Source organism: Xiphias gladius, chromosome 12 (assembly GCF_016859285.1).
Source record: "Xiphias gladius isolate SHS-SW01 ecotype Sanya breed wild chromosome 12, ASM1685928v1, whole genome shotgun sequence".
NCBI classification, from domain to species: Eukaryota; Metazoa; Chordata; class Actinopteri; order Istiophoriformes; family Xiphiidae; genus Xiphias; species Xiphias gladius.
The window spans coordinates 15,060,641-15,083,137 of NC_053411.1; the positions used below are offsets into that span (position 1 = coordinate 15,060,641).

Here is a 22,497-nt window from a genome sequence, read left to right on the forward strand (position 1 = left end):
ACAGAAAGAGAGACCCCCCCCCCCCCTTCTCTCTTTCTGCCTTCTTTATCCTAGAAGGCGGTCACTCCTTCTGGATCTCTCCTCTGCTCCTGTCCGGAGAAACTTCTGGAGGTCCGACCAGGGCATTAACACCAGGAGAGGTTGGAGGAAGTGAATCTGAACCAGAGTCAAATACACAGGGACCGCAGAGAGACGAGGAAGAAACCAACAGGCCAACATGGCTCTGCTGTGCTACAACAAAGGCTGTGGACAGGAGTATGACGCTGACAAGAACAAGGAAGGTAAGATCCTGCTGCCGGGTTCTGTATCTGTTCTTTTTCAGTGAGTTTTTTAAATTATACTCAGGCCACACTGCTCTGTTTTGAATATTTTGGATGTGAAGTCAGTCTGGATGAAGCGTGTGAGACAAAACCCTGAAATTCAGCATGTAAGGTTGTTTTTGTGTTCTTGCGGTTTACAGAGTTGCTTTAATTTTTCCTAATTACAATTTTTTCTTTTTTTTTTTGTTTGGTCAGTTATGTAAGAGAGCACAATGAAAACCTGTAATATTCCAAAATTATATCACCTGATAGCTGAAATCAGGATTACTTTTCCTTAGTTCCTGAAAAAAAAAGGACTATATGATTAAAAGCTAGTCTCGCTAACATAAATGAACCCGGGCAACTTTTCCAAAACCAGTAACCATCACTAAAACACTATTTAATTCAAAGATTGGATTAACATCCCCTTTTATTTTGCAAGTACGCTCATATGACCTGATTTATCTCTGTTTTCCTTCTCCTTCATTTGCAAATTAAATGTGTGGATGACTAGAGATCAATTTGGGTTTTTAAACCAACTCTTAGAGAACACAACAGGCGTATATGACAGGAAACCAGGTTTGTAGTCTGAGAATATCTGGATAAACCAAGTGTTGGTTTGCGCGACGTCAAAGAAGTCGTGTCCTTATTATTAGAAAAAGCTTGAGCCAGCCTAGCATGCGTGGTGAGCCATGTGTCTCCGGGAGGACGACTGAACTAGACGGCCATCTTCCTGGCACCCGGCTTCCTTTTATGGGACACACACGCTGCCTCCCAGCTCCGGTGACCCCTGCGAACAGCTGGCACACCCTGCTGACTGTGTGTCCATATACAGACTGACGGTGTCTCTCTTTTTTTTTTTCCTCCAAAAGATTCCTGCCTCTTCCATCCGGGAGTCCCCATCTTCCACGATGCTCTGAAGGTAAAACCAATTCACCAGTAACCTTTATCTCTCGGCACGAAATCCAAAAATGTAAACATGTTTGTTGTTTGTGTGTGTTTCTCCAGGGTTGGTCCTGCTGTAAGAAAAGGACGACAGACTTCTCAGAGTTTCTCTCCATCAAGGTAACAGCTCAGGGTCAGACACGTTCCTGTAAATATTTGTGGTTCGTTCTAATGAAGGAAGGAGGCGAGGAGGCTGAAGTTACTGTATAAATTTGATACGCGGGGGAATATTTGAGACGTGGGGGTGAAAATACTGAAAAACACAAGTAGCTCATGTGAAATGCCCTCAGACTTGAGGGCGGTCGATTCCTCGAGATTTAGTTTTTGATGTGATAACAAGCAGGGTATCGTAATTAAATATGAATATTGGCACAGATACATTTTTTTATTATGAAAAGCTGCTTAATCATGTAGGGGAGAGCAGTGTCAGGATTTGAGGTCGTTTCTGAAAACATTCAGCCATTCCTTTTGACTGTTTTCCTTCAATAACTTCCAGGCAGCAGCTTGTAATAGTAAATAACAAATGTCCGTATCACTAGTAACGAGCATCAATACTCAAAACAAGACTTGGTATCAATGTTATAATATTCTGATATCATGAATTCTCGAGTCTGATGTTAGTGTGAGATAAAAAACAGACCTTTGAGTTTTAAGATGTATCGGATTTATTTCACAACTTCATGATTATATTCTATATTTTTGCATTAATGCAGGTTGGTATTTCATGATGTCTTATTAATGTATTTACCGTCGGAGATGTTGTTTTTCCTCACACACAGATAACAGGAGTTTCCATGCGATTTTAAAGCGTAATAGTAAAATACTTTGTGATGTAAGAGATCAATATAAGACTGGCCAGCGTTGTGAGCAGGAAAGTAATCCATTACTTTCCTCAAATTGTAATTAAATTACTTTACTCGTGGCTCGATCAAGAAATGAATCAGGGTTCTTTTTGTGTTCTCCAAACAGTGTTTCCGTGCTGAGCTGCAGTAGAAGGAAAGTAACAAAAAGAGGGAATTTTGTACTAAGAAGACAGAAATCAGACCTGTTGAAGCCTCATATCAGCTTCCAATAAATACTGGAATGGTTTTACGCAAAACCAGGACTGTGTATTTTGCCCCCCCCCCATCTCCCGTGTTGAAAATGTGCTCTGAGGGGATCTTTTAACAGCCAGTACGAATAGGAGGAGTGAATACAGCAAGCGGCGACTGTTTCGTTGCACCTATGTGCACCTGACTGCTGTTTTAAGACAGACCTGAAAAACTGCGAACCTATCCTTTAAAGTTTCACTGTGATTCTAAAAATCATACCAGCCAGCACCAGCCATAAGCCTGTCGTCCTCTTTAGTGAACATGTTATGCATTTGTTACGATTTAACAGGATCCAGAGATGAATTCATCGACGTATCTGGTACAGATACGTAAGGTACCGTACCGTGTGGTGCAGCAGGCGGCAGCTGCAGTCATTTTCCTCTGTGACGGATTATGTAGTAAACATTTCTGACATAAAGGTTCTTTAAGGAACCCCCCAAGGGTTGTAAATGGTTCCCCAGAGAACGTGGGGAAAAATAGGTTTTCCATTTCATTCTCATACCATTTTACTAGACGGAAGTAAAGAGGAAGGTGAGGAGATAAAAAACGCTCCCAGATGTTGGACTGCGTGGACAGTAGGTGTTAGTGTAAACACATGACTCTGAAGTCTGACCCCCCCCTGCTTTCTGTAAACCGGCCAAACAGATACTGAAATCCAGAAAGTTCCACTGAGAAGACGAATTGTATCTGAGGCTCCGGTGACTGTGCAGATTCTCCTCCTCTAACCCAGACCGAAGTGACCTCTCTCGTTCCGAAACAGGGCTGCACCGTCGGGCGCCACAGCAACGAGAAGCCCCAGGAGCCTCTGCGGCCGGAGGTGACTTCAGATAAGGGGGAGATTAAACACACCAACGGCCAAGAGATAATCTACCAGGGACCCAAATCTGCAGAGAAACTGCAGAGAGAGAGACCCAGGTGTGTGTGTGTGTAATTCAAATTCAGCTCTCATTTATGACAAGGTTCCTCTTTCCTTTAAATTTGCATAAGTATTTGTCTTTGTGCACGCACCCCCTTGTCACTCCCATGCAGCTGCCGGAATAAATATCCCCGGAATAAATAATTCAGTTGATAACACCGCGCGTCGCTCTGCAGACCTGTGCCGATGCTACAGTGTGTGTGTGTGTATCCGAGCTTGCGTGCTCATTTCCCAGCACCCGTCTCTGTGTTGACTTGAATGTGTGTGTGTGTGTTCGTGTGTGCAGTTCAGACGAGCCCATGACCAAGCTGCACCAGAAAGTGTCTGCATCCCTGGCTCAGGCGCTGGAGAAACTGGAGATCAGTAAGAGGAGTGAGAAAGAGCAGAAAGGTCAGTGTGTGTTTGTGTGAGAGAGGACCTCTTCCATCCAAAACCAAACTTCGCTTTTTTTTATTGTTTGTTTTGCTGAACACATCTCTGGTCTTCACACTGCTAAAAATCTCAATTTTATAAAGTCATTTTCAGACTTCAGTTAAGTTGTACAATTTCTAAAAAGCAAAATCTTCCAGTGCAGCAAGAAAAACATCTATATTGTCATGATAAATTTTGTTAAAAGGTTTTGAATAAAAATGACAAAATAAGGCAGATTCTTGGACTGGAATCAAGAAAATATTTGGAACCAGTTGAGTTACATGGAAAACAAGGCCAAAGATTCTTAGTGTTCTCTCAGATTTTTGAACTTATTCCAAACATCCTCCAGTGCAGGTGAAATATTTAAACCCTTTTCCAAAAGACATAAATTGTCTTTAAAGTTTTCCGAGACTCAGTATTTATATTTGAAACAAGACAAAAGACGGCAGGTCGCTGAACTAAAGTCAGGAATGAAACTTTATATTAGAAAAGTACTTAGAGCAAGTTGATCTGTATTGGAAACAGGTTGAATTATTCATAGTGCACCAACAGGTGTTTTCTCATTTTAAGAAGATTCTAACCTTTGAGTCGATCCTTACAAAAACAACTGTGTGCGTAAGTCCATTAATTTGTGTGTAGCGTGTTCTTGTGCACCGCTGCCTGCAGTATATGTTTTAGATGTTGCAAAAATCAAAGCGTTATCAAGGAACCTCTGTGTCGAGTTGAGGCCCCCACAAAACCCCATTTTATTCAAACAAGTGAAAAAATCTGGCGGCGCGCCACCAGTACTTCAACCTGTTTCCAGTAGGATTAGAAGAAAAAAAAAGTGGCGTCGGACAGCACTTGAAACAAGTTCATTTGAACTGGAAACACACGGATTTATCTTTACTGCACTGGCGGATTTTCTCACTTGTTTTCTTAGGAAAACAAAGCTTCAGGCTCAGACCGAAACGGCCTCGGTGGTTAGCGTGACACAGTCGCTGACTCTTTCTCCTCCCACAGAGACTCAGACTGTGATGCAAGGCACAAGATGCAAGAACACAGGATGCAAAACAGTGAGTATCGTCGTTACTTGCTCATGGACGTGTCTGCGTGTGTGTGGATTTCTCGGCATTTTCCCCACACACAGACACACACACGTCCATCTGCTTCATACTTTTAAAGCTTATTAACAGCTCCATCTGTTGGACGAGACTGGTAACAACACATGACCCATAACTGCGCTGTCACTTTTTCAACCTTTGCTGGCTCAATGACTTTTAGTTTTAGGTCCCAAAAAAAAAACCAAACACATATAATTACATTTATTCAGGTAAAGTTCTTAATTATATCTCTGAGTTACTGAGCAATGATGCAAATTTGAATATAACTTTTTTAATATTAAGACTATAGACTCCTCTTCATTTTAACAGAACCTTTCCGAATCGAAAAGGACACCTGAAATCTTCTGTGACCACGTCTGCACAACAAACGTCCCCACTTTGGCTCTGAAGCCCCGGGGTTGAGAAACTGTAATCTGTTAAACATTGCTGATCAGCTGACCTTGACACTGCGGTCATTTGAATTCTGTGTGTGTGTGTGTGTGTTTAGGTCTATCAAGGCCCGGAGACGGACTTGGAGGTCTGCACCCACCACCCTGGTGCACCCGTCTTCCACGAGGGGTAAGAAACAAACACAAGACGACGCAGAGAGTTAACATTACTGCTGCACGTTTCCGGGTCTTTACTCCGGAAATAACAGAGGCCCCGTGCGAAATCTACAAATCGTAATTGCAATCTTTATTTGCATAACTCTCTTTTCAAACCATAATTAGAAGGTTTCTACAAAGGAAGGATGTAAACAAAACGAAATTGAAGGCCGTGTAAAAGCAAGAAACATAAAAGCTAAATAAAGATCAGTAATTCCAAACAAATCTGCAACATCAGAAATAAAAGAGGCTTCTGAAGTAAAATCAAAACTGCCACTTCTCTCCGAAACACGTGAAGCCCCGTAAACCGTACCCCCCCCCCATTTCCTCCATCGATACGGTTAAACTGCTGCACGTTGAATTGCTTGAATTGATTTATTTTGTTTTGTTTTTTTTTGTTCTTTGTTCAGGTACAAGTACTGGAGCTGCTGCTGCATAAAAACGATAGACTTCAACGCTTTCCTCGACCAGAAGGGCTGCAGCACAGGGAAACACCGCTGGGTCCCAAAACAGGTACATACACCACCTGGGGAGGGGGGGGGGGCATCATCTGTGATCAAGCCATATTTGACTTTAATTGGTGTTTAAGTTTGTTCTTGTAGGACATCAGGGACTGGTTTAAAGTCAGTGGGAGATGAAAGTATCTTTGAAGTACAGAAATAGCAAGGGCACCAAAAACAGCCTCAACCTTTAAAATCCCCCCCTTTTTTTTTGAATGCGGACTGGTGTGTAGAGCTGACCTGAACACAGGCCGAAGTGGGAGAACATGTGTGATTTTAAATTACTTCAAACGCAAGCGAAGCGAGTCGCCCCCAGTGATCAGATCATTGAGGGGGACGATGCCCACCCACCGCAGAAAGACGGCGAATGTCATACGCTGTAATGAGCGTTATGATAGTGGCAGATTGTCACTCCTACACATTGTCTACGCAGTACAGCTCCCGGCTGTCACTTGTCAGCGCCACTGGTGCTGCTCATTGTTCGCTGTTTTAATTACATGAATTACAATGTCGGTAACAGCAGAAATACCTCATTCAGAGTCCAAATGAAGTATTTCTGCTGTTAATATTCTTCCATCGCTACTAAAAATAATACTTATAAAAGAGAAGTAACGTTAAAAGTGTTTGTGAAGAACTGACACTTCAAATTATGTGCCAGAAAAACACACAGGATTAAAATGGTCTCACCTGTCAAGTCTTATAAAAAGTTAGGACCTGGTTTCAGAGCAGATTTAGTGTTTGGACACATCCAGCCTACTTCTTTACGACTGACCTGTCTTTGTGTGTGTGTGTGTGTGTGTGTACAGGACAAGAAGAAGGTGGCGTGTCGACATGATTGGCACCAGACTGGAAATAACGTCGTCGTAACGATTTACGCCAAGAACGCAAACCCCGAGTCTTCCTGCATAGAGGCCAACCGGACAGTGGTGAGCGCGCGGCGCCACGCGGTCAAACACCAGACTCAGGACCGCGTGGACATACATCCGTGCGTCCGTGGAAACCTCGATGAAACTGTTGTCAATCTGAAACCACTCACAGTGGCTACAACTCATCTAAATGAGTAACTAATAACTAATCAATTAAGCCTTAGTAAATTATTTGTTATTATATTGAATTATTTCTTTGTTAATGGTTTCTAGCTGATCTGTTAACCATGTAAAGCCTTTAGTTACAGATTATAAACTTTTAGAAAGTGGTGCTGCACTTGTATAAATAACTTTGGCACTCTTAGCTTGAAGCATCTATGGATAAAGTTAGCAATAGAGACAAGCACTTAACCGATTTACAGAAGCATTACTGAAGCATTTACTGATAAAAACCTGAGTTCAAACTAAACTAGCTCAGGCTTAATTTACGGCATATAGCTTTATTTAATCGTGTACTCGTAAGTGAGATCAAGATGTCTTCAAGAACGGAGCGGCACCAAAACACATTTAGAAATGGCACAATTTAACTAGCATACAAGAAACAATAATATAACACATAGGCTGCTTTAAAAGGCAACAGTCAACAATGCACACATTTATGCATTAAAACGTGATAATGCATTCACCTCGCTTCCTCTCTTCCTCCCCCTTCCCGCTTCTCTGCAGCTCTCGTGTCAAATCCAGTTCGAGAACGATAAGGTTTTCAAGAGGGACTTCCACCTGTGGGGGGTGAGTACCGAACCACATCTACGTGTGTCTGCCAATAGGATGAGACTAGCTTACCTGTAACTAATGCGGTTCGACTTGTTTCAAGGTTTCTCTAGAATCAAGCGTCAAACAACAGAAGCCTCATTAGCAACAAGTGCAAAAATCTCATCTAATTTTTTCCACAATTATAGAAAATGCCGACTCTCCCCAGGTGATCAGTGTCAAACAGAGCTCGGTCAACATGGTCCCGTCCAAAGTGGAGATCTCCCTGCGTAAGGCCGACCAGGTTGCCTGGGGCAAACTGGAGGACCCCAACCACAAACCGGAGCCCGAGCCCGTAGAGGACTCCTTCCCTGAAGCCAAGGAGTCTTACCAGCCCAACTCGGACATCGACGACGACGACATCAGTGACTCCGATGAGGAGTGGGCCTATGACGTGCCGCAGAATAAAACGCAGGATAAGGACAGAGATGAGCAGGAGAAGAAAGCGGAAGAGATGCAGAATTTACAGAGGAAGGAGTTGGAGGAGGAAATGAAGAGGGCGATGGAGGAGAGGAGGAAGGCGGAGGAGGAGAAGAGGATGCAGGAGGAAGCTGAAGGATACGAAGACATGCCCGATCTCGAGTGACTCCTGAAAAATGAAAAATGAAAAATGCTGATCAGGTCTGATTTGCCTTAGCAGGGTAGAAAAAAAAAAATAATTGAAACTGATTTTTTAATTTTGAGGAAAATCAAATGTTTATTTTGGAAATAATTAGATTCCAACTCCATGTTTCATAGCTTAAAAGAAAAATCCACATTAATTGTGGTACTTTGCAGGTCATTCGAGAGGAATTTAAGAGGCTGATTCTCTGGAAGCAGTTAGTAACAAGTTACTTACATCACTGGTTGACAGACACACTGGATCCTTTATATTTTGTTTAATTCTAGTGCTAGAGAAGGGATGTCTTTCTCCTAAAATGTGAATATATTCAGACACAACTGGCTGCAACTTCAAAACAAGAAATAAAAAGACTTTCCTATGTCCGTTTCTCTGTCTTCTTGTCTAAGTCTGCAGCTAAAAACACTTTAGCAGAAAGATAAATGATTCATCAGAGTATCCACTGGTATTATTCATGCAGCTGCTGTAAACAAAACAGTTTAGGTTGGATTAGCCTTTAGTTCGTTAGTCATGCTGACATTGTCCAGATTTACAAAGGGCTCATAATAACAAAAACAAGCGTCTTTCCTATTGGTGTTTAAGTTTGTTCTGAACAGAGGGTTTACAGTGGAGATGAAAAACAGAGGATTTCTTAGTCTTTCTTCAACCTCCATAATGCCAATTCAGAAGAAACTGGCTTAAAATGGCTCATTTGATCAAAGCGTCACATGATTTCTGGTGTGGTGAAGCGAGGCATCAGAACATCTTGCTGCGGTACTGCTGCCTTGAAAGGCTGATAACTTGTCGAGCAGTCTGCTTCGAGCGTAACATCACTAGTCTATGATGTCTGGCCCCTCGCGCGCACACCCACTGTAGATAACCCCCCTATCACAACTACAAATCAGGCTTCGCGGGGTCCGGAACCCCCGTTTTCTGACCAGGGACGAGACCGCCTGTTGCAGAGGAGAGGCTATCCGAAAGTGTTTGAAGGCGGGGGTCCTACAAAAAATCTGAAAAACAAACCAAGTTCTCCTTGAGCGAGGGTGAGGAGGCAGCACGATGCCTTTGAGTGTGGCCGGTCGAAAACAGCTATAGAACGCTTTTACCTTCGGACGCGGACGGATGACACACTTGCGCGACCAAGTTCGTTTGAAGCAGGCTGAGGCCTTTCCATCTGTCTCCGCCTGCAAGGTAAACAAAAGCTGAATTCAATAGGAGCAAAGCATTGATACATAAATGAAATTTCAGCACCTGATAACACCTGGAATTTACTCACCATCACAGCCTGAGAGTTAAATGTTGGATTTTGTAAGTATGGACAAGCATCAACACACGGCACCAGCGTCACATTTCAATAATTCATTTAATCTCCAAAGGGTTGCGCTGACTTTGTCTTTGATACACACTGCACACGATAACACAATAAAACACCTCGCAACGTACAAGGTCGTGCAACATCTAGTCTGGCTCCCAGCATTGCGCGCACAGTCTCGAGATATAAGGCTGCATTCACTAAACGTTGTCTATGGAAAACTGTTGCACAAACGTGGTGTTTTGAAACTCTGGGTTCATTTCAGTTTCTCAGTTGTCGTTTTTCTTCTCAGTTCCGTGTTCCGTGATGAGTTTCAGTCCAAAAACGTAATTTTTTTTAAATCGCTTGGAAAAAAAAAAAAAAAAGCCAAAATATTAAAACAAAAAAAAGTGACACATGGTTTACAAAGAAAAAAAAGAATTAATTATGAAATAGTTGGTTAAAAGACCATTAAACATAGGGAAATACTTTTCATCCTAAAATGGCTTCCCACAAAGGTGTGTTCCCCAAACATCTTTGTGGTCATTTTCAGCACAACAAATGCTAATCAAATCAAAATTGATACACAAAAATTTCATCCAAATATTGGCTAAACAGAGGCTGTACATGACATCTCTTTCTTTCTTTTCTTTTTTTTTGTAAACGATTCATTAATAGTCTGTAATAACACTGGAGAATTTCAATAACTTTGGCTTAAAGTGAGAATGCCTTTCACATTGGTTTCATTTTTTTTTAGAAAACTATTTCAATACCAATTGGTGTAACATGGGAAAGACAATTTCAAAGACAGTGCTGCGGCAGTGGAATGACACGCAATCACATGTAATAACATTTGTGATAGATGGGAGGCCTCAAGCTGCTCTGAAATTAATTGTACAACCACCGATGGAATAAACGTGTGTATACATCTCTATATATTTATCATTCTTTTTTGTTTGGTTAGATATATTACATTTTATCAACACACTTTTGTCCGTATACATTTGTTATAAATAAAAGTTTTTGTCATTAAATCAATTAAAAAAAAACCCAAATAAAAACACTCGTAACCACTCGAAATCTTAAACACACAGACACACACACAAACACACATATAAACAAAACGTGGTTTTTTTTTTCCCATTACATTTGCTTCTTCGTAAAGTGCAAGGCAAGATACAGTAAACTTTGAAATGTACGACATACAACAACTTTCGCACCTGAAGCGCAAATAGCTCACACATTCTCACACCCCTTGCACACACCTCGTACGTCCCATAACCCGCTGAACTCGGTACAAACTTGGCACGACACCACTAAAGCCTCTAAGGTGTAGAGCGTAGAGCTGGCACACTATGGATACAGTAGCAAAAATCCTACCAGATCTGAGCATCTGCAACGCCCCACGGTAACGCCGCCCCGTCAAGGGGTTAGCTCGGGTTAGTTTGATAAATGGGTAAAATAACAGAGTGACAAGAACCAACCCTTCACGTGAACGGGAAGAAGCACAGGAATGATCCTTTACAAGTTTACAGCCTGGCTCACGGACGTAATGTTCAGGTTGAATCTCAAAATACCTTTGTTCATCTTGATCAGAACCTGGGTCAAAGTGTATTTTGGATGATGACGGTGGCGTTAAAAGGACCGGTGTGTAGGTCCTAGCGGCATCTAGTGGTGAGGCTGCAACTGAATAACCCCGCGCCTCACGCCTCACTTTCCCAGCACACAGGAGGCCCCACGGCGGCCTTCGGGTAATGTGAGAACGTGAAAGGCCCCCCTCTAGAGCCAGTGTTTGGTCTGTCCGTTCTGGGCCACTGTAGACACACGGCGGCGCGACACGGCGGGCTCCGTGGAAGAGGACCCGCTCCCTATGTAGATATGAAGGGTTATTTCTAAGCTAATGAAAACACAGTGATTCTTAGTTTCAGGCAATTATACGCCAAAGAAACAGGATTATGGATATTATATTCCATTTCTGCCAATAGATCCGCCTAAATCCTACACACTGGTCCTTTCATGTTTTGTCCTTTTTGTTTTGCAATTCCGAAATTTGTGGAGTTGAATCGTGACTAATCAAATTTGGGTAAGTTGCGTATGATACAATGAAATACTTTTCCGTGGTTCTTCGTAGTTTATTCCAACCTTTAGACGACGTAGCTGACTCCACAATTAGCACTCGGCACAGCTTACTGGGTTTGAGCATTTGTAGCTACCATTTGACTCAGGTCTGATCGAAACTAGTGAAACGTCACTTCATTACGTCCTAGCAATTTAAACCTTTGAACTAATACTGTGATAATTATTCACATTTTTTTTTGCCTTGTTATAGCGCATTGAATGAGAAGAACTAGGTAAAATTCATCTCTGTCCATTCAGTACACAGTTAGCTTCGTGATCTGTTTAACCTAGCTTATGACACAGCACTGAAAGCAGGGGAAACAGCTAGCCTAGCTCTGTCAAAGGAACCTTGCAACAACAAAAAAAGTTGTCCTATTTACTGTGTGTGTATATTGAACACCTGTAGTAAAAGAAAATGTGGTTCAACAAGCAGTTGGCTCACAAGTTTGAACTTTTTCCTTGACTGTGTACAGCCTCTCAGAGGTCCTGTCCTCACGGTAACGTTGCTAGCTTTAAAGACTTTCATAAGACACACAGAAAAAAAAACCTTGACTCTAGGAATTCCTGTTAAACATTTTGCTAACTAATAACATACATGTAAATTGCATATTTTATTTTTGATGGAAAATGTTTCCCAATTATTCCTGTCGGGTTTTTTTTTTTTTTTTTGCGCTAAGCTAATCACATCTGGGAGCTTTCTCGTCCGATCTCATTACTGAGTGCACAAAGATGAAAAAAAAAAATATTAATCTTCTTGTCTATCTTGAGGAAATACAGAAAAACAGCGAATTTCCCAAAAATATTTGTGTATTCCCTTAAAGGATCATTACTGTAAAACCTGGGTAGAAATTGTCTCTACAAACTCGTAAACGTCAGTATTTCAGCCACGTCCAAACAGCAGCACATGTATCCAAGATCATTTCACATACTTGTTCTGGCCATAGCTAGGCCAAATAATATTCAGATTAATAAAGTCTTGCTGTTTGTTATAACCTGCTTTGGAGAACCGTGAGGGCAGAGAATTAACACTCTCGGGAAGTGTTTTGGACAAAACAATAAAGTATTTGACAGACATGTAAGTGTGTGGGGTTTTCTTTCTTTCTTTGTTTTTTTTGGTTTTTTTTGGTAGATTACACGTTTCTCCAGTGTTGTCTTGCAGTTAAACCCCAACAATATGGAGCGACAAGCAGGTTAAAACAAAAAACAAAACAAAACAAAACAGAACCAACCAACCAAACAGACAAAAAAAAAAACAACAACTCACAAATGCCACTGGTTGGAACAAACAGGCCAAAATTCACTATTATGAGGCAACTTCAGCCCCCACTGTGAGGCGAAGGAAGGCTACGTATGCATGCAGGGACACACAGAACAGCATTAATTGGCTTCGATTATATGCACAGTGGCCGAGGAGTTTGTCCAAGGGGGAAGCAGCAAAGCCAGGACAGCTTCACACATTACCATTGGGAAAATAAGATATGCAAAAAAAATATATATATATATTTTTGTAATAATAGCAATGATAATAATAGCTTTTAACCACAGACAAGGCAAAATCAAATATCCACTGACTCTTATATTAGATATACAATCAGGAGTATGGCAAAGTAGGAGTAATACGCTGAGTAGCTGAAACGTTTTGTTAATGTGTCCTTGATGCTTCCTCCTTCTGTAAACACCCTCACCGTACACTGCCAGAAATATCAGACTTATTGAGTCATTTCATCTGGTACTGTACGTTGAAAGGGTCCTCGAGAAACGAAGTCAAAGAAAAAAAAAATTAAAAAAATTGCACAGTGGGATAAGATTTTTTGACTCCCACTCGACCCTGGTAATAACTGAAGGATGTACCGTTCTTTAAAATCCCACAGTCGCATCTTTTCACAATGATTTAAAATCCAAATGAAATGACTCACCGTAAAGAACATTATTTCTACAGCATGGCTGCGTAAGCCTTGGACCACACAAGTCACACAACAGCCTATTAAGAACCACTTTAGAACCACAACAATAGAACCTTTGTGAAATCATATATGATTTATCATTTAACATTATCATTATTCACAGGTTAATACAAGTCCACACAAGTACATTCCTCAGTATATTTTTTGCAACATTTAAGATATTCTCCAGTTCAGTAGACGATAAGGTTGAGATGTTTTTCAGTTTGTTCATTTTGTTGATTTGTTGCCGTTGGAGTTCTCATGGCAGTAGCATCGAGAAATAAATACTCTTAGAAAGTCTCAAGTAAAATCTAAGTCAGAAGTTCAGAAATAAAACCATTAAAGTTAGAGAGAGAAAAAAAATTAAAAGAACAACAACGTATGATAGTAGATATAAAATAAGATGGCTGCACTCGACATGCAAGGAGAGCACCACGTAAACACATTTCTTTGTCAAAAAAACCGTCTGCGAGGAGAACGCTGTCATTCCAGGCCTCCCTCGTCCTCTGTTTGATTTGCCGCTAGCCACGCCCGCTTCCTAACTCAAGCGGGTAAACAGAACCAAAAGCAGAACGCCACTGGTGAAGCAATGCAATGCAAAGCCAAGCCCCTTCACAAAAAAAAAAAAAAAAAAATCAATAAAAAACAGGACAAAAAAAAAAAAAAAATCCTCCCCGTTTGCAAAAAAAGGAGGAAAAAGAAGTCAAACAGGGAGGAAATGGCATTAAAGTCGGGAACATGGTTTTCATTTTCTTCCTCACACCTCTGGCAAGCCACTGGGCGTCGCTGTTAGAGGGGGGAACAGGAGGGGTGCTCCTAACCCCTGGTTTTCAGGGTAACGGGGGCGGTAGTCATAAAGCACCTCATGCTCGGACCTCAGTTGCCTGAGGAATCCGCCTCACAGACCCCACCTTTGACATCCCAAGTTCCTGCAGCACAGAGAGAGAAAAACCGAAATAAAAATGAGGAACTGTGCGCGACTTTTCTTTGCCAGCAACAAGAAAGAGATCAATACTGCCACCTCGACAGAGATGCTATTGACCTTTCAGCAAATGCTTGGATCGGTTCTTACCCCGATCCCGCAGACTGGCTTGAACATCCCTTCGCTGACAAAGCTAACTCGTACGGTTTGCCTACCGCGGCTTTGAAGCGCGATCGCACATTCAGATGTTGCGGGCCTGAGACTTTGCGGAAAGCTCTGCCCTGATCTTTTACCTGAGAGAGAGCTGTTGGACTTCTGCTTGTGGAGCCTCTCTCTCTCCTTCTTCACCTTGGGTATGATCTTCAGCTTCATGCTGCTGCTGCTGCTGCTCTTACTGGTGCCCCTCCCCGGGTCCTGTGGAAAGACGCAGAGATCGCTGGGAACTTCGAAAAATGGAGCATAAGAGACTCGCCTCTGGAGAACCGTTACAAGTTAGGGCGGATGGGCTGCTGCCAGCGCGGACCGAGCATCAGAGGTCACACTGGCAGTGTGTCCGCTGTGGTAATACAGCGGATCCTCTCTCAAGCACATGCACAAACAGATACATGCAGTTTTTCTCCCCACCTCCTCGGAGCACTGCATGAGCGGGCAGATCCAGTGGATGTCGTCCAGCTTGTGGAGCTCGGCACTGAGGCTGTTCAGGGTCGACTGAAGCTCCTCTTCCTCCGGGGACTCCGACTGAGGAGGAGGAGGAGAGAGGGTTTTGGTAAAAAAGTTCTTGAAGAGTTTATTAAACAACTGAAGTTTACAGGCATAATGTGATATTTGATCATGTAGATAGAAAAAAAAAAAGAAAATTCTGCCCGGAAACTTTAACATCTGCTCTGCCATCTGAAGATGACTTAGATTTAACTTCCTGCGCATAACTTGCAAAATTCACATACTCGTAAACAGTAAACATCTGTTAACCTGCAAATCTGTCAAAAGTTGGGGCACATTGCAAATTCTTTCAAACTAAAAGTAATTTGCATATTATGCTACTGAATTCTGTTTGATGGTTTATTTATCTGTGTCTAATCATTTAATCTCATCTCCCCGGCTGCAAGTAAGTTTAGGGAAGCAAACATAACGGCAGATAAGAGCAGGACAGAGAGGGAGACGATCTTTTGGATACAAATGAAAAAGTATCTTCGGAATATTATTGTACGAAACATTGTCATGTCGTGCTTTTCCGTAGTGCTGTCATTATGTTTGCTCTTCTGCACAAAGGGCTACTGTTAAAACAGCTTCATTTCCTTACTCGGTTAAATAAAACTATAGCAAACAAAAGCCGACCAAAGCCAACAAGCGGAAACTGGAATGCGAGGCCTCAAGGCTCGAGCGGCTTGGGCAGAGACAGAGAGGGAGACAGCGAAGAGAAAGAGAACAGACGAGGGAGACAAAGAAAACAACGGAGAGAGGACGTGGATGAAACTGCGGAGTGGTACCAGTAGTTTTCCATCGAGCAGCATCCTGGTCTCAGCCTGGAGAACTTTACTGCTGTTGACAATTTCCACCGCTGTGCTGCGACTTAGGCACTGAAAATGCACAAATTAGTGACTTAACTTTTCATCAGAAAAGCCAAAGATGTCCATTAATAAAACGTGCAATAAGTGGCCTGAAGCTAAGAGGACAGACGATACACCTCTGTGTCCACTGTCCAAGTAAGCAAATCACGAAAATATCAGAACAATTAAGCTGTTACATATTTTTTCTGTTGATTTATTTATTGCAGTCAGAGTGCAACAGATTGTAGCAAAAACTGTATGTATTACTTGAATTTCTCCGGGTTTCATCTTTGCAGTTGGACAGTTGGTAATTTTACTACAACACCACGAATTTTTTGATTTTTTTTTTTTTACAAAAATTGACCCAAAATGTAGAATTTGTGAAAAAAAAAAAAAACATGCTTGTGGGATTTTAAAGTGCTGAGTTATGAATATCCTGACTTGCAATAGACTGGATTCTGCAGTTCAAAGAAAGATGCGAATTTATTGTCAAACAAAGACGTTAGACACAGTGTTCAACATGAAACGAATAAATAAGACCTGAAATGAATAATCATATGCTGACAAAATTATAACCATTAAAACTTGAAATAATTTAAATGTAGTTCATTATTATAAAATGTTATTTCATCCCGAGTCTTTTTCGCCCTTTTTCCAAATTGTTTTTTTTTTTTTTTAAATTGAAAGTGACACTTTTTGTAAAGATAAACGGCTCAGAACCGGTCACTGGGAAAAACCGCGTTGTGAACTCCCAGCAGACTTTGGGAAAAGGACATGCGGAAATAAAAACAACCCGCGGAAGAATTCTGCCACTGTGAAAAGTAGCAGGGTGAAATAAGAGTTCGTAATAGTTAACAACTTCATGGTTACATTTTTTCCTCATGTAAAATCAGACTGGAAAGCCTGCTGTGTCTTTGAAATGAAGTAACCGATGTATTTCAGCTTAACAGGCTGCAAAATTAACTGCCTGTAAATTGACATGAGACCCGAGTATATTGCCGAAAACCTGCATGCTTTACTTCTCCGTTTCCTCACTCAAATCAGCCATCTGTCTGTCCATCTGTCCCCCTCGGTGTCTTACCTCGGGACTGGACAGTTTGGCCTCGGTGAGCACTAGGGCGGTGGCGTTGACGGCATGAGCCAACTCCTGCTCCACCAGCTTGTGGGTCTTGGCTGCCTCACGAATCCTGGGGGGTACGGGGGAGGAAATCACAGCCTTGAAAGAGCTGTAGTTATTATTGCAACAAGCTGAAAGGGCATAATTATGGTGATTATTCCAACAAGTTATCTCTTGCCTGTTGATGGGACAAAAGCCCGGTTCCTTTCTCTGTCTATGGAACCTCCTTCGGGGTTCGGTTTGTACGTGGATTTGAAACACGGACACAATTGTGACCCATGAATGACAAAACTTCACAACTGAAAAGGCTTTATTAGTTTAAAAGACATCCGTTTTTCAGGAAGCCCATCTTTCAGAAATTCAGAAAAACCTAAACTACTTCAAAGTTAAAAATATACCCACCACTTTATGTAACCATCTGCCCTCTCCACATCGACCCAAAGTGACTTTGATTTTTTGTTTTCACAGAAACTTTAATGTTCGAGTCTTTTTAGGGAATGTCAGAAGTGTAAACATCACGCATCCCTTTTGTTGTTGTTCTCAAAATTCCCCAAATCACATCCCTTACTTTCCCTGACCGGAGGAAAACCCGTTAGGACTAATTCTCGACTTCTGAGATGAGTTTACTAATGTAATTAAAATACTCATCGCCCTGAGTGGGTGGATTCAGTTTTGCAGACATGGCTGAAAAGAGCATAGTGAACCAGACAAACTTGGAAGACTGCAGGGGGACACGAATGGTTTATCAGCGCGAAAAAGAGAAATAAAATGGCTCCTCGGCGCCGCAGAGGAAAAACTTAGGAAACGAGCAAGCTAACTGCAGTTGGGTTAAAAGAATCCCAAGATGTAGGGCCACCTTCTCTCCCCACCCCTTTATCCTCTCAACACACAAGCGCAAATAGATGCAGATCATCAAACAGGAAACTTGCCTTTATGTGCTATGTGTGTGTGTGTGTGTGTATACCGTGGAAGTAAGTTACTGTGATACTGAAGATACTCAACCAAGCATTTACACATTTGAAAACAGACTTAAATAAAAGACTGGTGTTTGTGCAAAATTTTGAAGAGAGTGGGAAGATTAAAAAAAGAAAAACTTTCTGGGTGGTGTAACAAAAAACTAAATGATCCTTTGTCTCTTTTGTCCGGCGCCTTTCTTTATGCCAATTGTTCCAGGATTTTATAGGTAACATTTTATCACGTTTTAGTGAAACATCTCCCTGTTTTCTAATCTGCTCCAATTTCAATCTGACAGCATAGTGAACCTTTTCACAGCAATAAAACAAAAACGGAGTAATGTCATACTTCAACTCTGCTGCACTGAGGTTGTCTTTTTTCAATAAAACGCTATTCTCATTTAGTGATTACCTCCAATCACGTCTACTCTGACATTCCTTCACCCTTTGTTAAGCCGCTGTCAAAGTAAGAGCTTTCCAGCACATAATCCCTTCCCTTTTCTGGTAGGTGAAACATCTACAGGAAGCATTGAGCCTAACTGACAATAGCTTCACATCAAATGAAGGAATTTATGATCTATTAGATATATGGCAGATAAACTTGTTGTATGCGAAAAAGTTTGGGCACCCCTGGGTAAATGATGATGCCTACGAAGCGAGGGAGGCTATAAAAAGACATAAAAGCCCTTTCAGCTTGAAATGTGATTCGCAATTCTGAAATGCCATTAAGACATGACAGTTAAGGGGAAGTGTGGAAGTCGCGGCAAGTTCTAGAAGACAGAGAGAACTTTCATTTAGCGATGCACGCCTGCCGGGCAGAGAGGCAAAGCGAAACCCCCCGCTGCAGGGAGGTTTGGCTGACACAGGGCTGGTGGTGCGCAGTTCTACTGTGAACGTGGAAGAGTCACCAGAAGGAAACCTTACCTGCCACTTCATCACAAAAGCCTACGTCTGAAGTATGGAAAGCAACCTCTGGATAAGTCAGGGTCATTATGGAAGCGAGTGCTGCGGAAAGATGGAGTTAAAATTGAGCTTTTTGGCCACAAAGAGAAAGAGAGAGGCTGGCTTCTACAACAGGACGATGGTCCAAAGCAGGCCTCAAAATCCACCATGAACTACTTGAAAACCTGTGGGCAGATCTTTAAACTTGCTGTGTGGGTAAGACAACCTAAAAATATCTAAGAACCTGACGTGATCCGCAGGGAAGAGTGGGTGAAAATCTCTAAAATCAAGAACAGAAAGACTCTTAGCTTGGCTACAAAAAAGTGTTTGCAAACTGTGATATCTGCCGGGGGGGGGTTACTAAATATCGACTTTTTGTACATGCAGCAGTTAATTTTTTTTGTATTTTTTAAGTTCATGAAATAAAAAGTAACAGTGCATTGACACTTGAAGAAAGGCTCGTAAGTTATTGTCTCTTTGCTGCAGGGGTTGTATTCACTTCTTTTCACAGGGGTGCCCAAACCTTTGCATACAACCGTATACACAAGTTAAATAGATACAGTATCTGAACTACCGACCTTGTCCATTGTTTGCCAGTCGACACATCACGTTTTGAAACGATAACTCAGTAAAAACTTGCCCGAGTTTACCACTCGTATTACACATCTGTCTTCCATTTAACAGCCTATTTATTGAGAGGTGCATTGGATCAAAAATGCACTTTGTTCGCGACATTTCAGACCCCAGTCCTTCATCAGTTAAAATATTTATCTTGATGAAGGTTTGAGGTCTGAAACGTGAGTAGAGTGAGGATGAGACGTTTTATTTATTTTTTTTTGCCGTCAAAATGTCTTTGAACAAGACTTCAAACTTCACATTGCGCACCCCACAGAAAGTGTGTTACTGCTTCTTACTTGTTGATGAGTGTGTCAGCCACCATGCCCAGCTGCTGAACCTGAGCGCACTCCTCCTCAGTCAGGTACTCCATGGACTGCTGGGAGTTAAGGCGGGGCCGGGTGGCGCGGTAGCTGTCAATCTTCCTCTTGTCCTCCCACGACTTCAGCGTGCTCTCGAACGCCTGCTCGCGCAGAGAGAGAGAGAGAGAGAGAGAAGTTTTAGGCACGTGTCATTTATCTATTCATGTGGGGGAAATTTATTTCATCTGTGTGTCTGTTCGTCTTCAACACTGAGTCAAGCACAGCATGGATTCTTAAAAGAAAAGCCTGCTTCGGTTGAAAAAGAACAAAAAAAACAAAAAACGCTAAAGCAGTCGAATCGAAGAGCCACCTGACACCCGAATCACGTTCTTCACGTACTGCGTATTGGTGTAGACATAAAGAGACTACTCAAGGTAGCAATCTGAAGGACGAGCAGAGGAGGTTCCGGTAACCACATGCGCATTTTACCTCATGTCTTTTTATCTCTGAATCTGAGGCACTTGAGCGAAAGAAGGAAAGAAAAAGACGTTTTGTTACAACCGTGTATGAATTTAATTTAACAGCTTGCCAATATTCATGCTCATTCGGGCGTCCAGCGAGGGACAATGCTCGCCTGAAACTTCACCGTCGCCAATTCACCGACTGAAAGCCCCTTTTAAAAAAGGGGGATAAATCCAGTGATCCAAAATCTTTTCAGTCCGCGGTCCTCAAGGAGGGAAACCATGGAAACAAACTGCCCGAATGTGCTCGGCTCAAGAGAGCTCTCAAAGGTTTGAGCAATGTAAAGAGAGAACAAACACAGTGGATGTGAGTGCGTTTCAAGAAATCCCCGAAATAGAAAGAGTCAACAACATGGGCAGGGAGCTGAAGCCGGAGATCTGAGGGCCGATTTTTCGGCTGCAGTATTTATGAAAGGAAGACCCTGTCGAGCCAGTACCGTTGTTTTTCATATGCATATAGCAGACATATACATATGCACATGGGAATGTAGTCACATGCAGTACACACACACATAACTTTCCAACTATATAATACGGCAGATAATTCATATTTGAGTAGGACTCTACCCTGTCTCTGGTGAGCATCTGTGCCCGGTTCTTGTGGACGATCTTGACAATGCCTGGCGGCTGGATCCAAGCCTCTCCGTCCACCTGCACAGGAACCCCCTCCTCCCCCAGGATGGTGATCTTTACCTGACGGCACTGAGACACGGCAGAGCAGAGAACAGCACTTGTCAGATGAGACTGCTTGTTTCCCCCCCCCATACATAGAGTTATTTATTTATTACTATTATTTTTTTATACCCAGCTATTCCCTGCTTCGACCTCCTCTGTCCTCTGCTGTCGGACATTGAGCATTCTTCTACCAAATGTGCCTGCTGAATACGTTTATTTTATACACGTTTGCTTGACAGGGTGATGTGACTGGAGACTTGGTGCAGCTGAACCATGCGACTGCTCTCCAGACTTAGAGTCAGCAAAGTGCACTGGAGCTTAATTCTGGTAAAACAACAGGACTGATTATCGGCTCAAAACAGGAGGTTGAAATCCAGCCCATCACAATCGATAAACTTCCATTCTATTCTATTCCATTCCCCAAAAACGGTTAACTTTTCCTAAGTCGTCAGGTTCCCATCTCCCGTTGTGACGTTCTGCTTTAACCCAAAATTCATTAAGCTGCAGTCACAAGACACCATTGAAATACTGTGTCTGTGACTGAAAAGGAAAGGATTGTTTCTCATTCACTTCAGGTTGAGGAGACTAAAATAAACAATCTAAGTATACGCTGGTGCGAAGAAATGTTCGGTGTTGCTCGAGGTTGTTTGTAACACCAGCTATCTAACAACTGAAGTGTTTTCTAATGTTGTAGTTGTTTTAAATCACTTTAATCACAGGGGTATCAGCTGAAGATCTAACAAATAGAAATGTCTCTGTGTAAGCTGAGTGGTCTAAGTGATAGAGAAATACACGAGGAGAGGAGTGAACTTACTGAGAGCGTAAACTGTGATTACAAAGCTCAGGGTGTTCAGGATGCAAGGATGTGTGTGTTACCTGTGCAATGCGGTGGTGCTGCAGGTTGATGACTCTGGACACGGCCATCTGCATGCTGCCAAACACTGCCACCACCTCCAACTTCTTATCATCAAATGACGGGGCCCCGAAGTTCTGAACATATGTAAGAGATGAAAGCAAAGGACATCAGCTAAATTACTTCCAATGAGGCCAATTTAAAATAGAGTCACTTTTCAGCGATAAAAAAAAAAATTAAAAATGAAGACCCAGTTCTGGATCTAACTGAAAAGAAAGAAACTTTTGAGTTACACATGTTTCTTTTTTTTTGGTTTTTTAAATGTGTGGATCAATCACGCTACACTCACATTATCCTCCTTGGTGCCTCCCCAGAAGTTGATACCGCCTGCATAACTGGGGATGTTGAGCACAGCCAAGCCCTGCAGACTCGGCAGAGACATGGGAATGCCGTCGCACTGAGGAGAGGAAGAAGAGAGGAAGTTAGAAGGGTAGAAAAAAAATTCAGGATGTTAGAAAGCAGCTGGTAGCAATTTGTGTCCCACAACGGAGGCAGCTACATTCTGTTCCTCCCAA

At 42.1% G+C, this 22,497-nt stretch overlaps 2 protein-coding genes across 2 annotated transcripts in view; one reads left to right on the plus strand and one right to left on the minus strand.

The window, feature by feature from the left end:
* Positions 1-11: 11 nt before the first annotated feature.
* On the plus strand, positions 12-8,505 carry zgc:92429 (uncharacterized protein LOC445063 homolog). Its single transcript, XM_040140335.1, has 11 exons — positions 12-281; positions 1,172-1,221; positions 1,308-1,364; positions 3,096-3,250; positions 3,538-3,641; positions 4,665-4,717; positions 5,253-5,323; positions 5,760-5,862; positions 6,656-6,775; positions 7,442-7,504; positions 7,695-8,505. Exons 1-11 carry the CDS (start codon positions 218-220, stop codon positions 8,109-8,111), a joined length of 1,257 nt encoding a protein of 418 aa, XP_039996269.1. The 5' UTR covers positions 12-217; the 3' UTR covers positions 8,112-8,505.
* A 5,659-nt stretch (positions 8,506-14,164) lies between these two features.
* The window catches only part of si:dkey-172j4.3 (diacylglycerol kinase eta), a 72,093-nt gene continuing 63,760 nt past the window's right edge, over positions 14,165-22,497 (minus strand). Inside the window, exons 23-31 of the mRNA XM_040140318.1 lie at positions 22,272-22,379; positions 21,946-22,059; positions 20,962-21,096; positions 19,871-20,034; positions 17,026-17,131; positions 15,885-15,974; positions 15,022-15,135; positions 14,691-14,811; positions 14,165-14,404 (exon numbers count right to left, since the gene is read on the minus strand). Of these exons, the coding sequence (XP_039996252.1) occupies positions 14,352-14,404; positions 14,691-14,811; positions 15,022-15,135; positions 15,885-15,974; positions 17,026-17,131; positions 19,871-20,034; positions 20,962-21,096; positions 21,946-22,059; positions 22,272-22,379 (1,005 nt within the window). The 3' untranslated portion in view covers positions 14,165-14,351. The remainder of the gene's footprint in view (positions 14,405-14,690; positions 14,812-15,021; positions 15,136-15,884; positions 15,975-17,025; positions 17,132-19,870; positions 20,035-20,961; positions 21,097-21,945; positions 22,060-22,271; positions 22,380-22,497) is intronic.

Excerpts from the sequence above, each read along its gene's own strand:
- zgc:92429 (XM_040140335.1), top strand. The coding sequence starts at position 218 with ATGGCTCTGCTGTGCTACAACAAAGGCTGTGGACAGGAGTATGACGCT. Across the intron at positions 3,642-4,664 it reads GAGTGAGAAAGAGCAGAAAG|AGACTCAGACTGTGATGCAA; the intron begins GTCAGTGTGTGT and ends CTCCTCCCACAG. Across the intron at positions 7,505-7,694 it reads GGGACTTCCACCTGTGGGGG|GTGATCAGTGTCAAACAGAG; the intron begins GTGAGTACCGAA and ends GACTCTCCCCAG.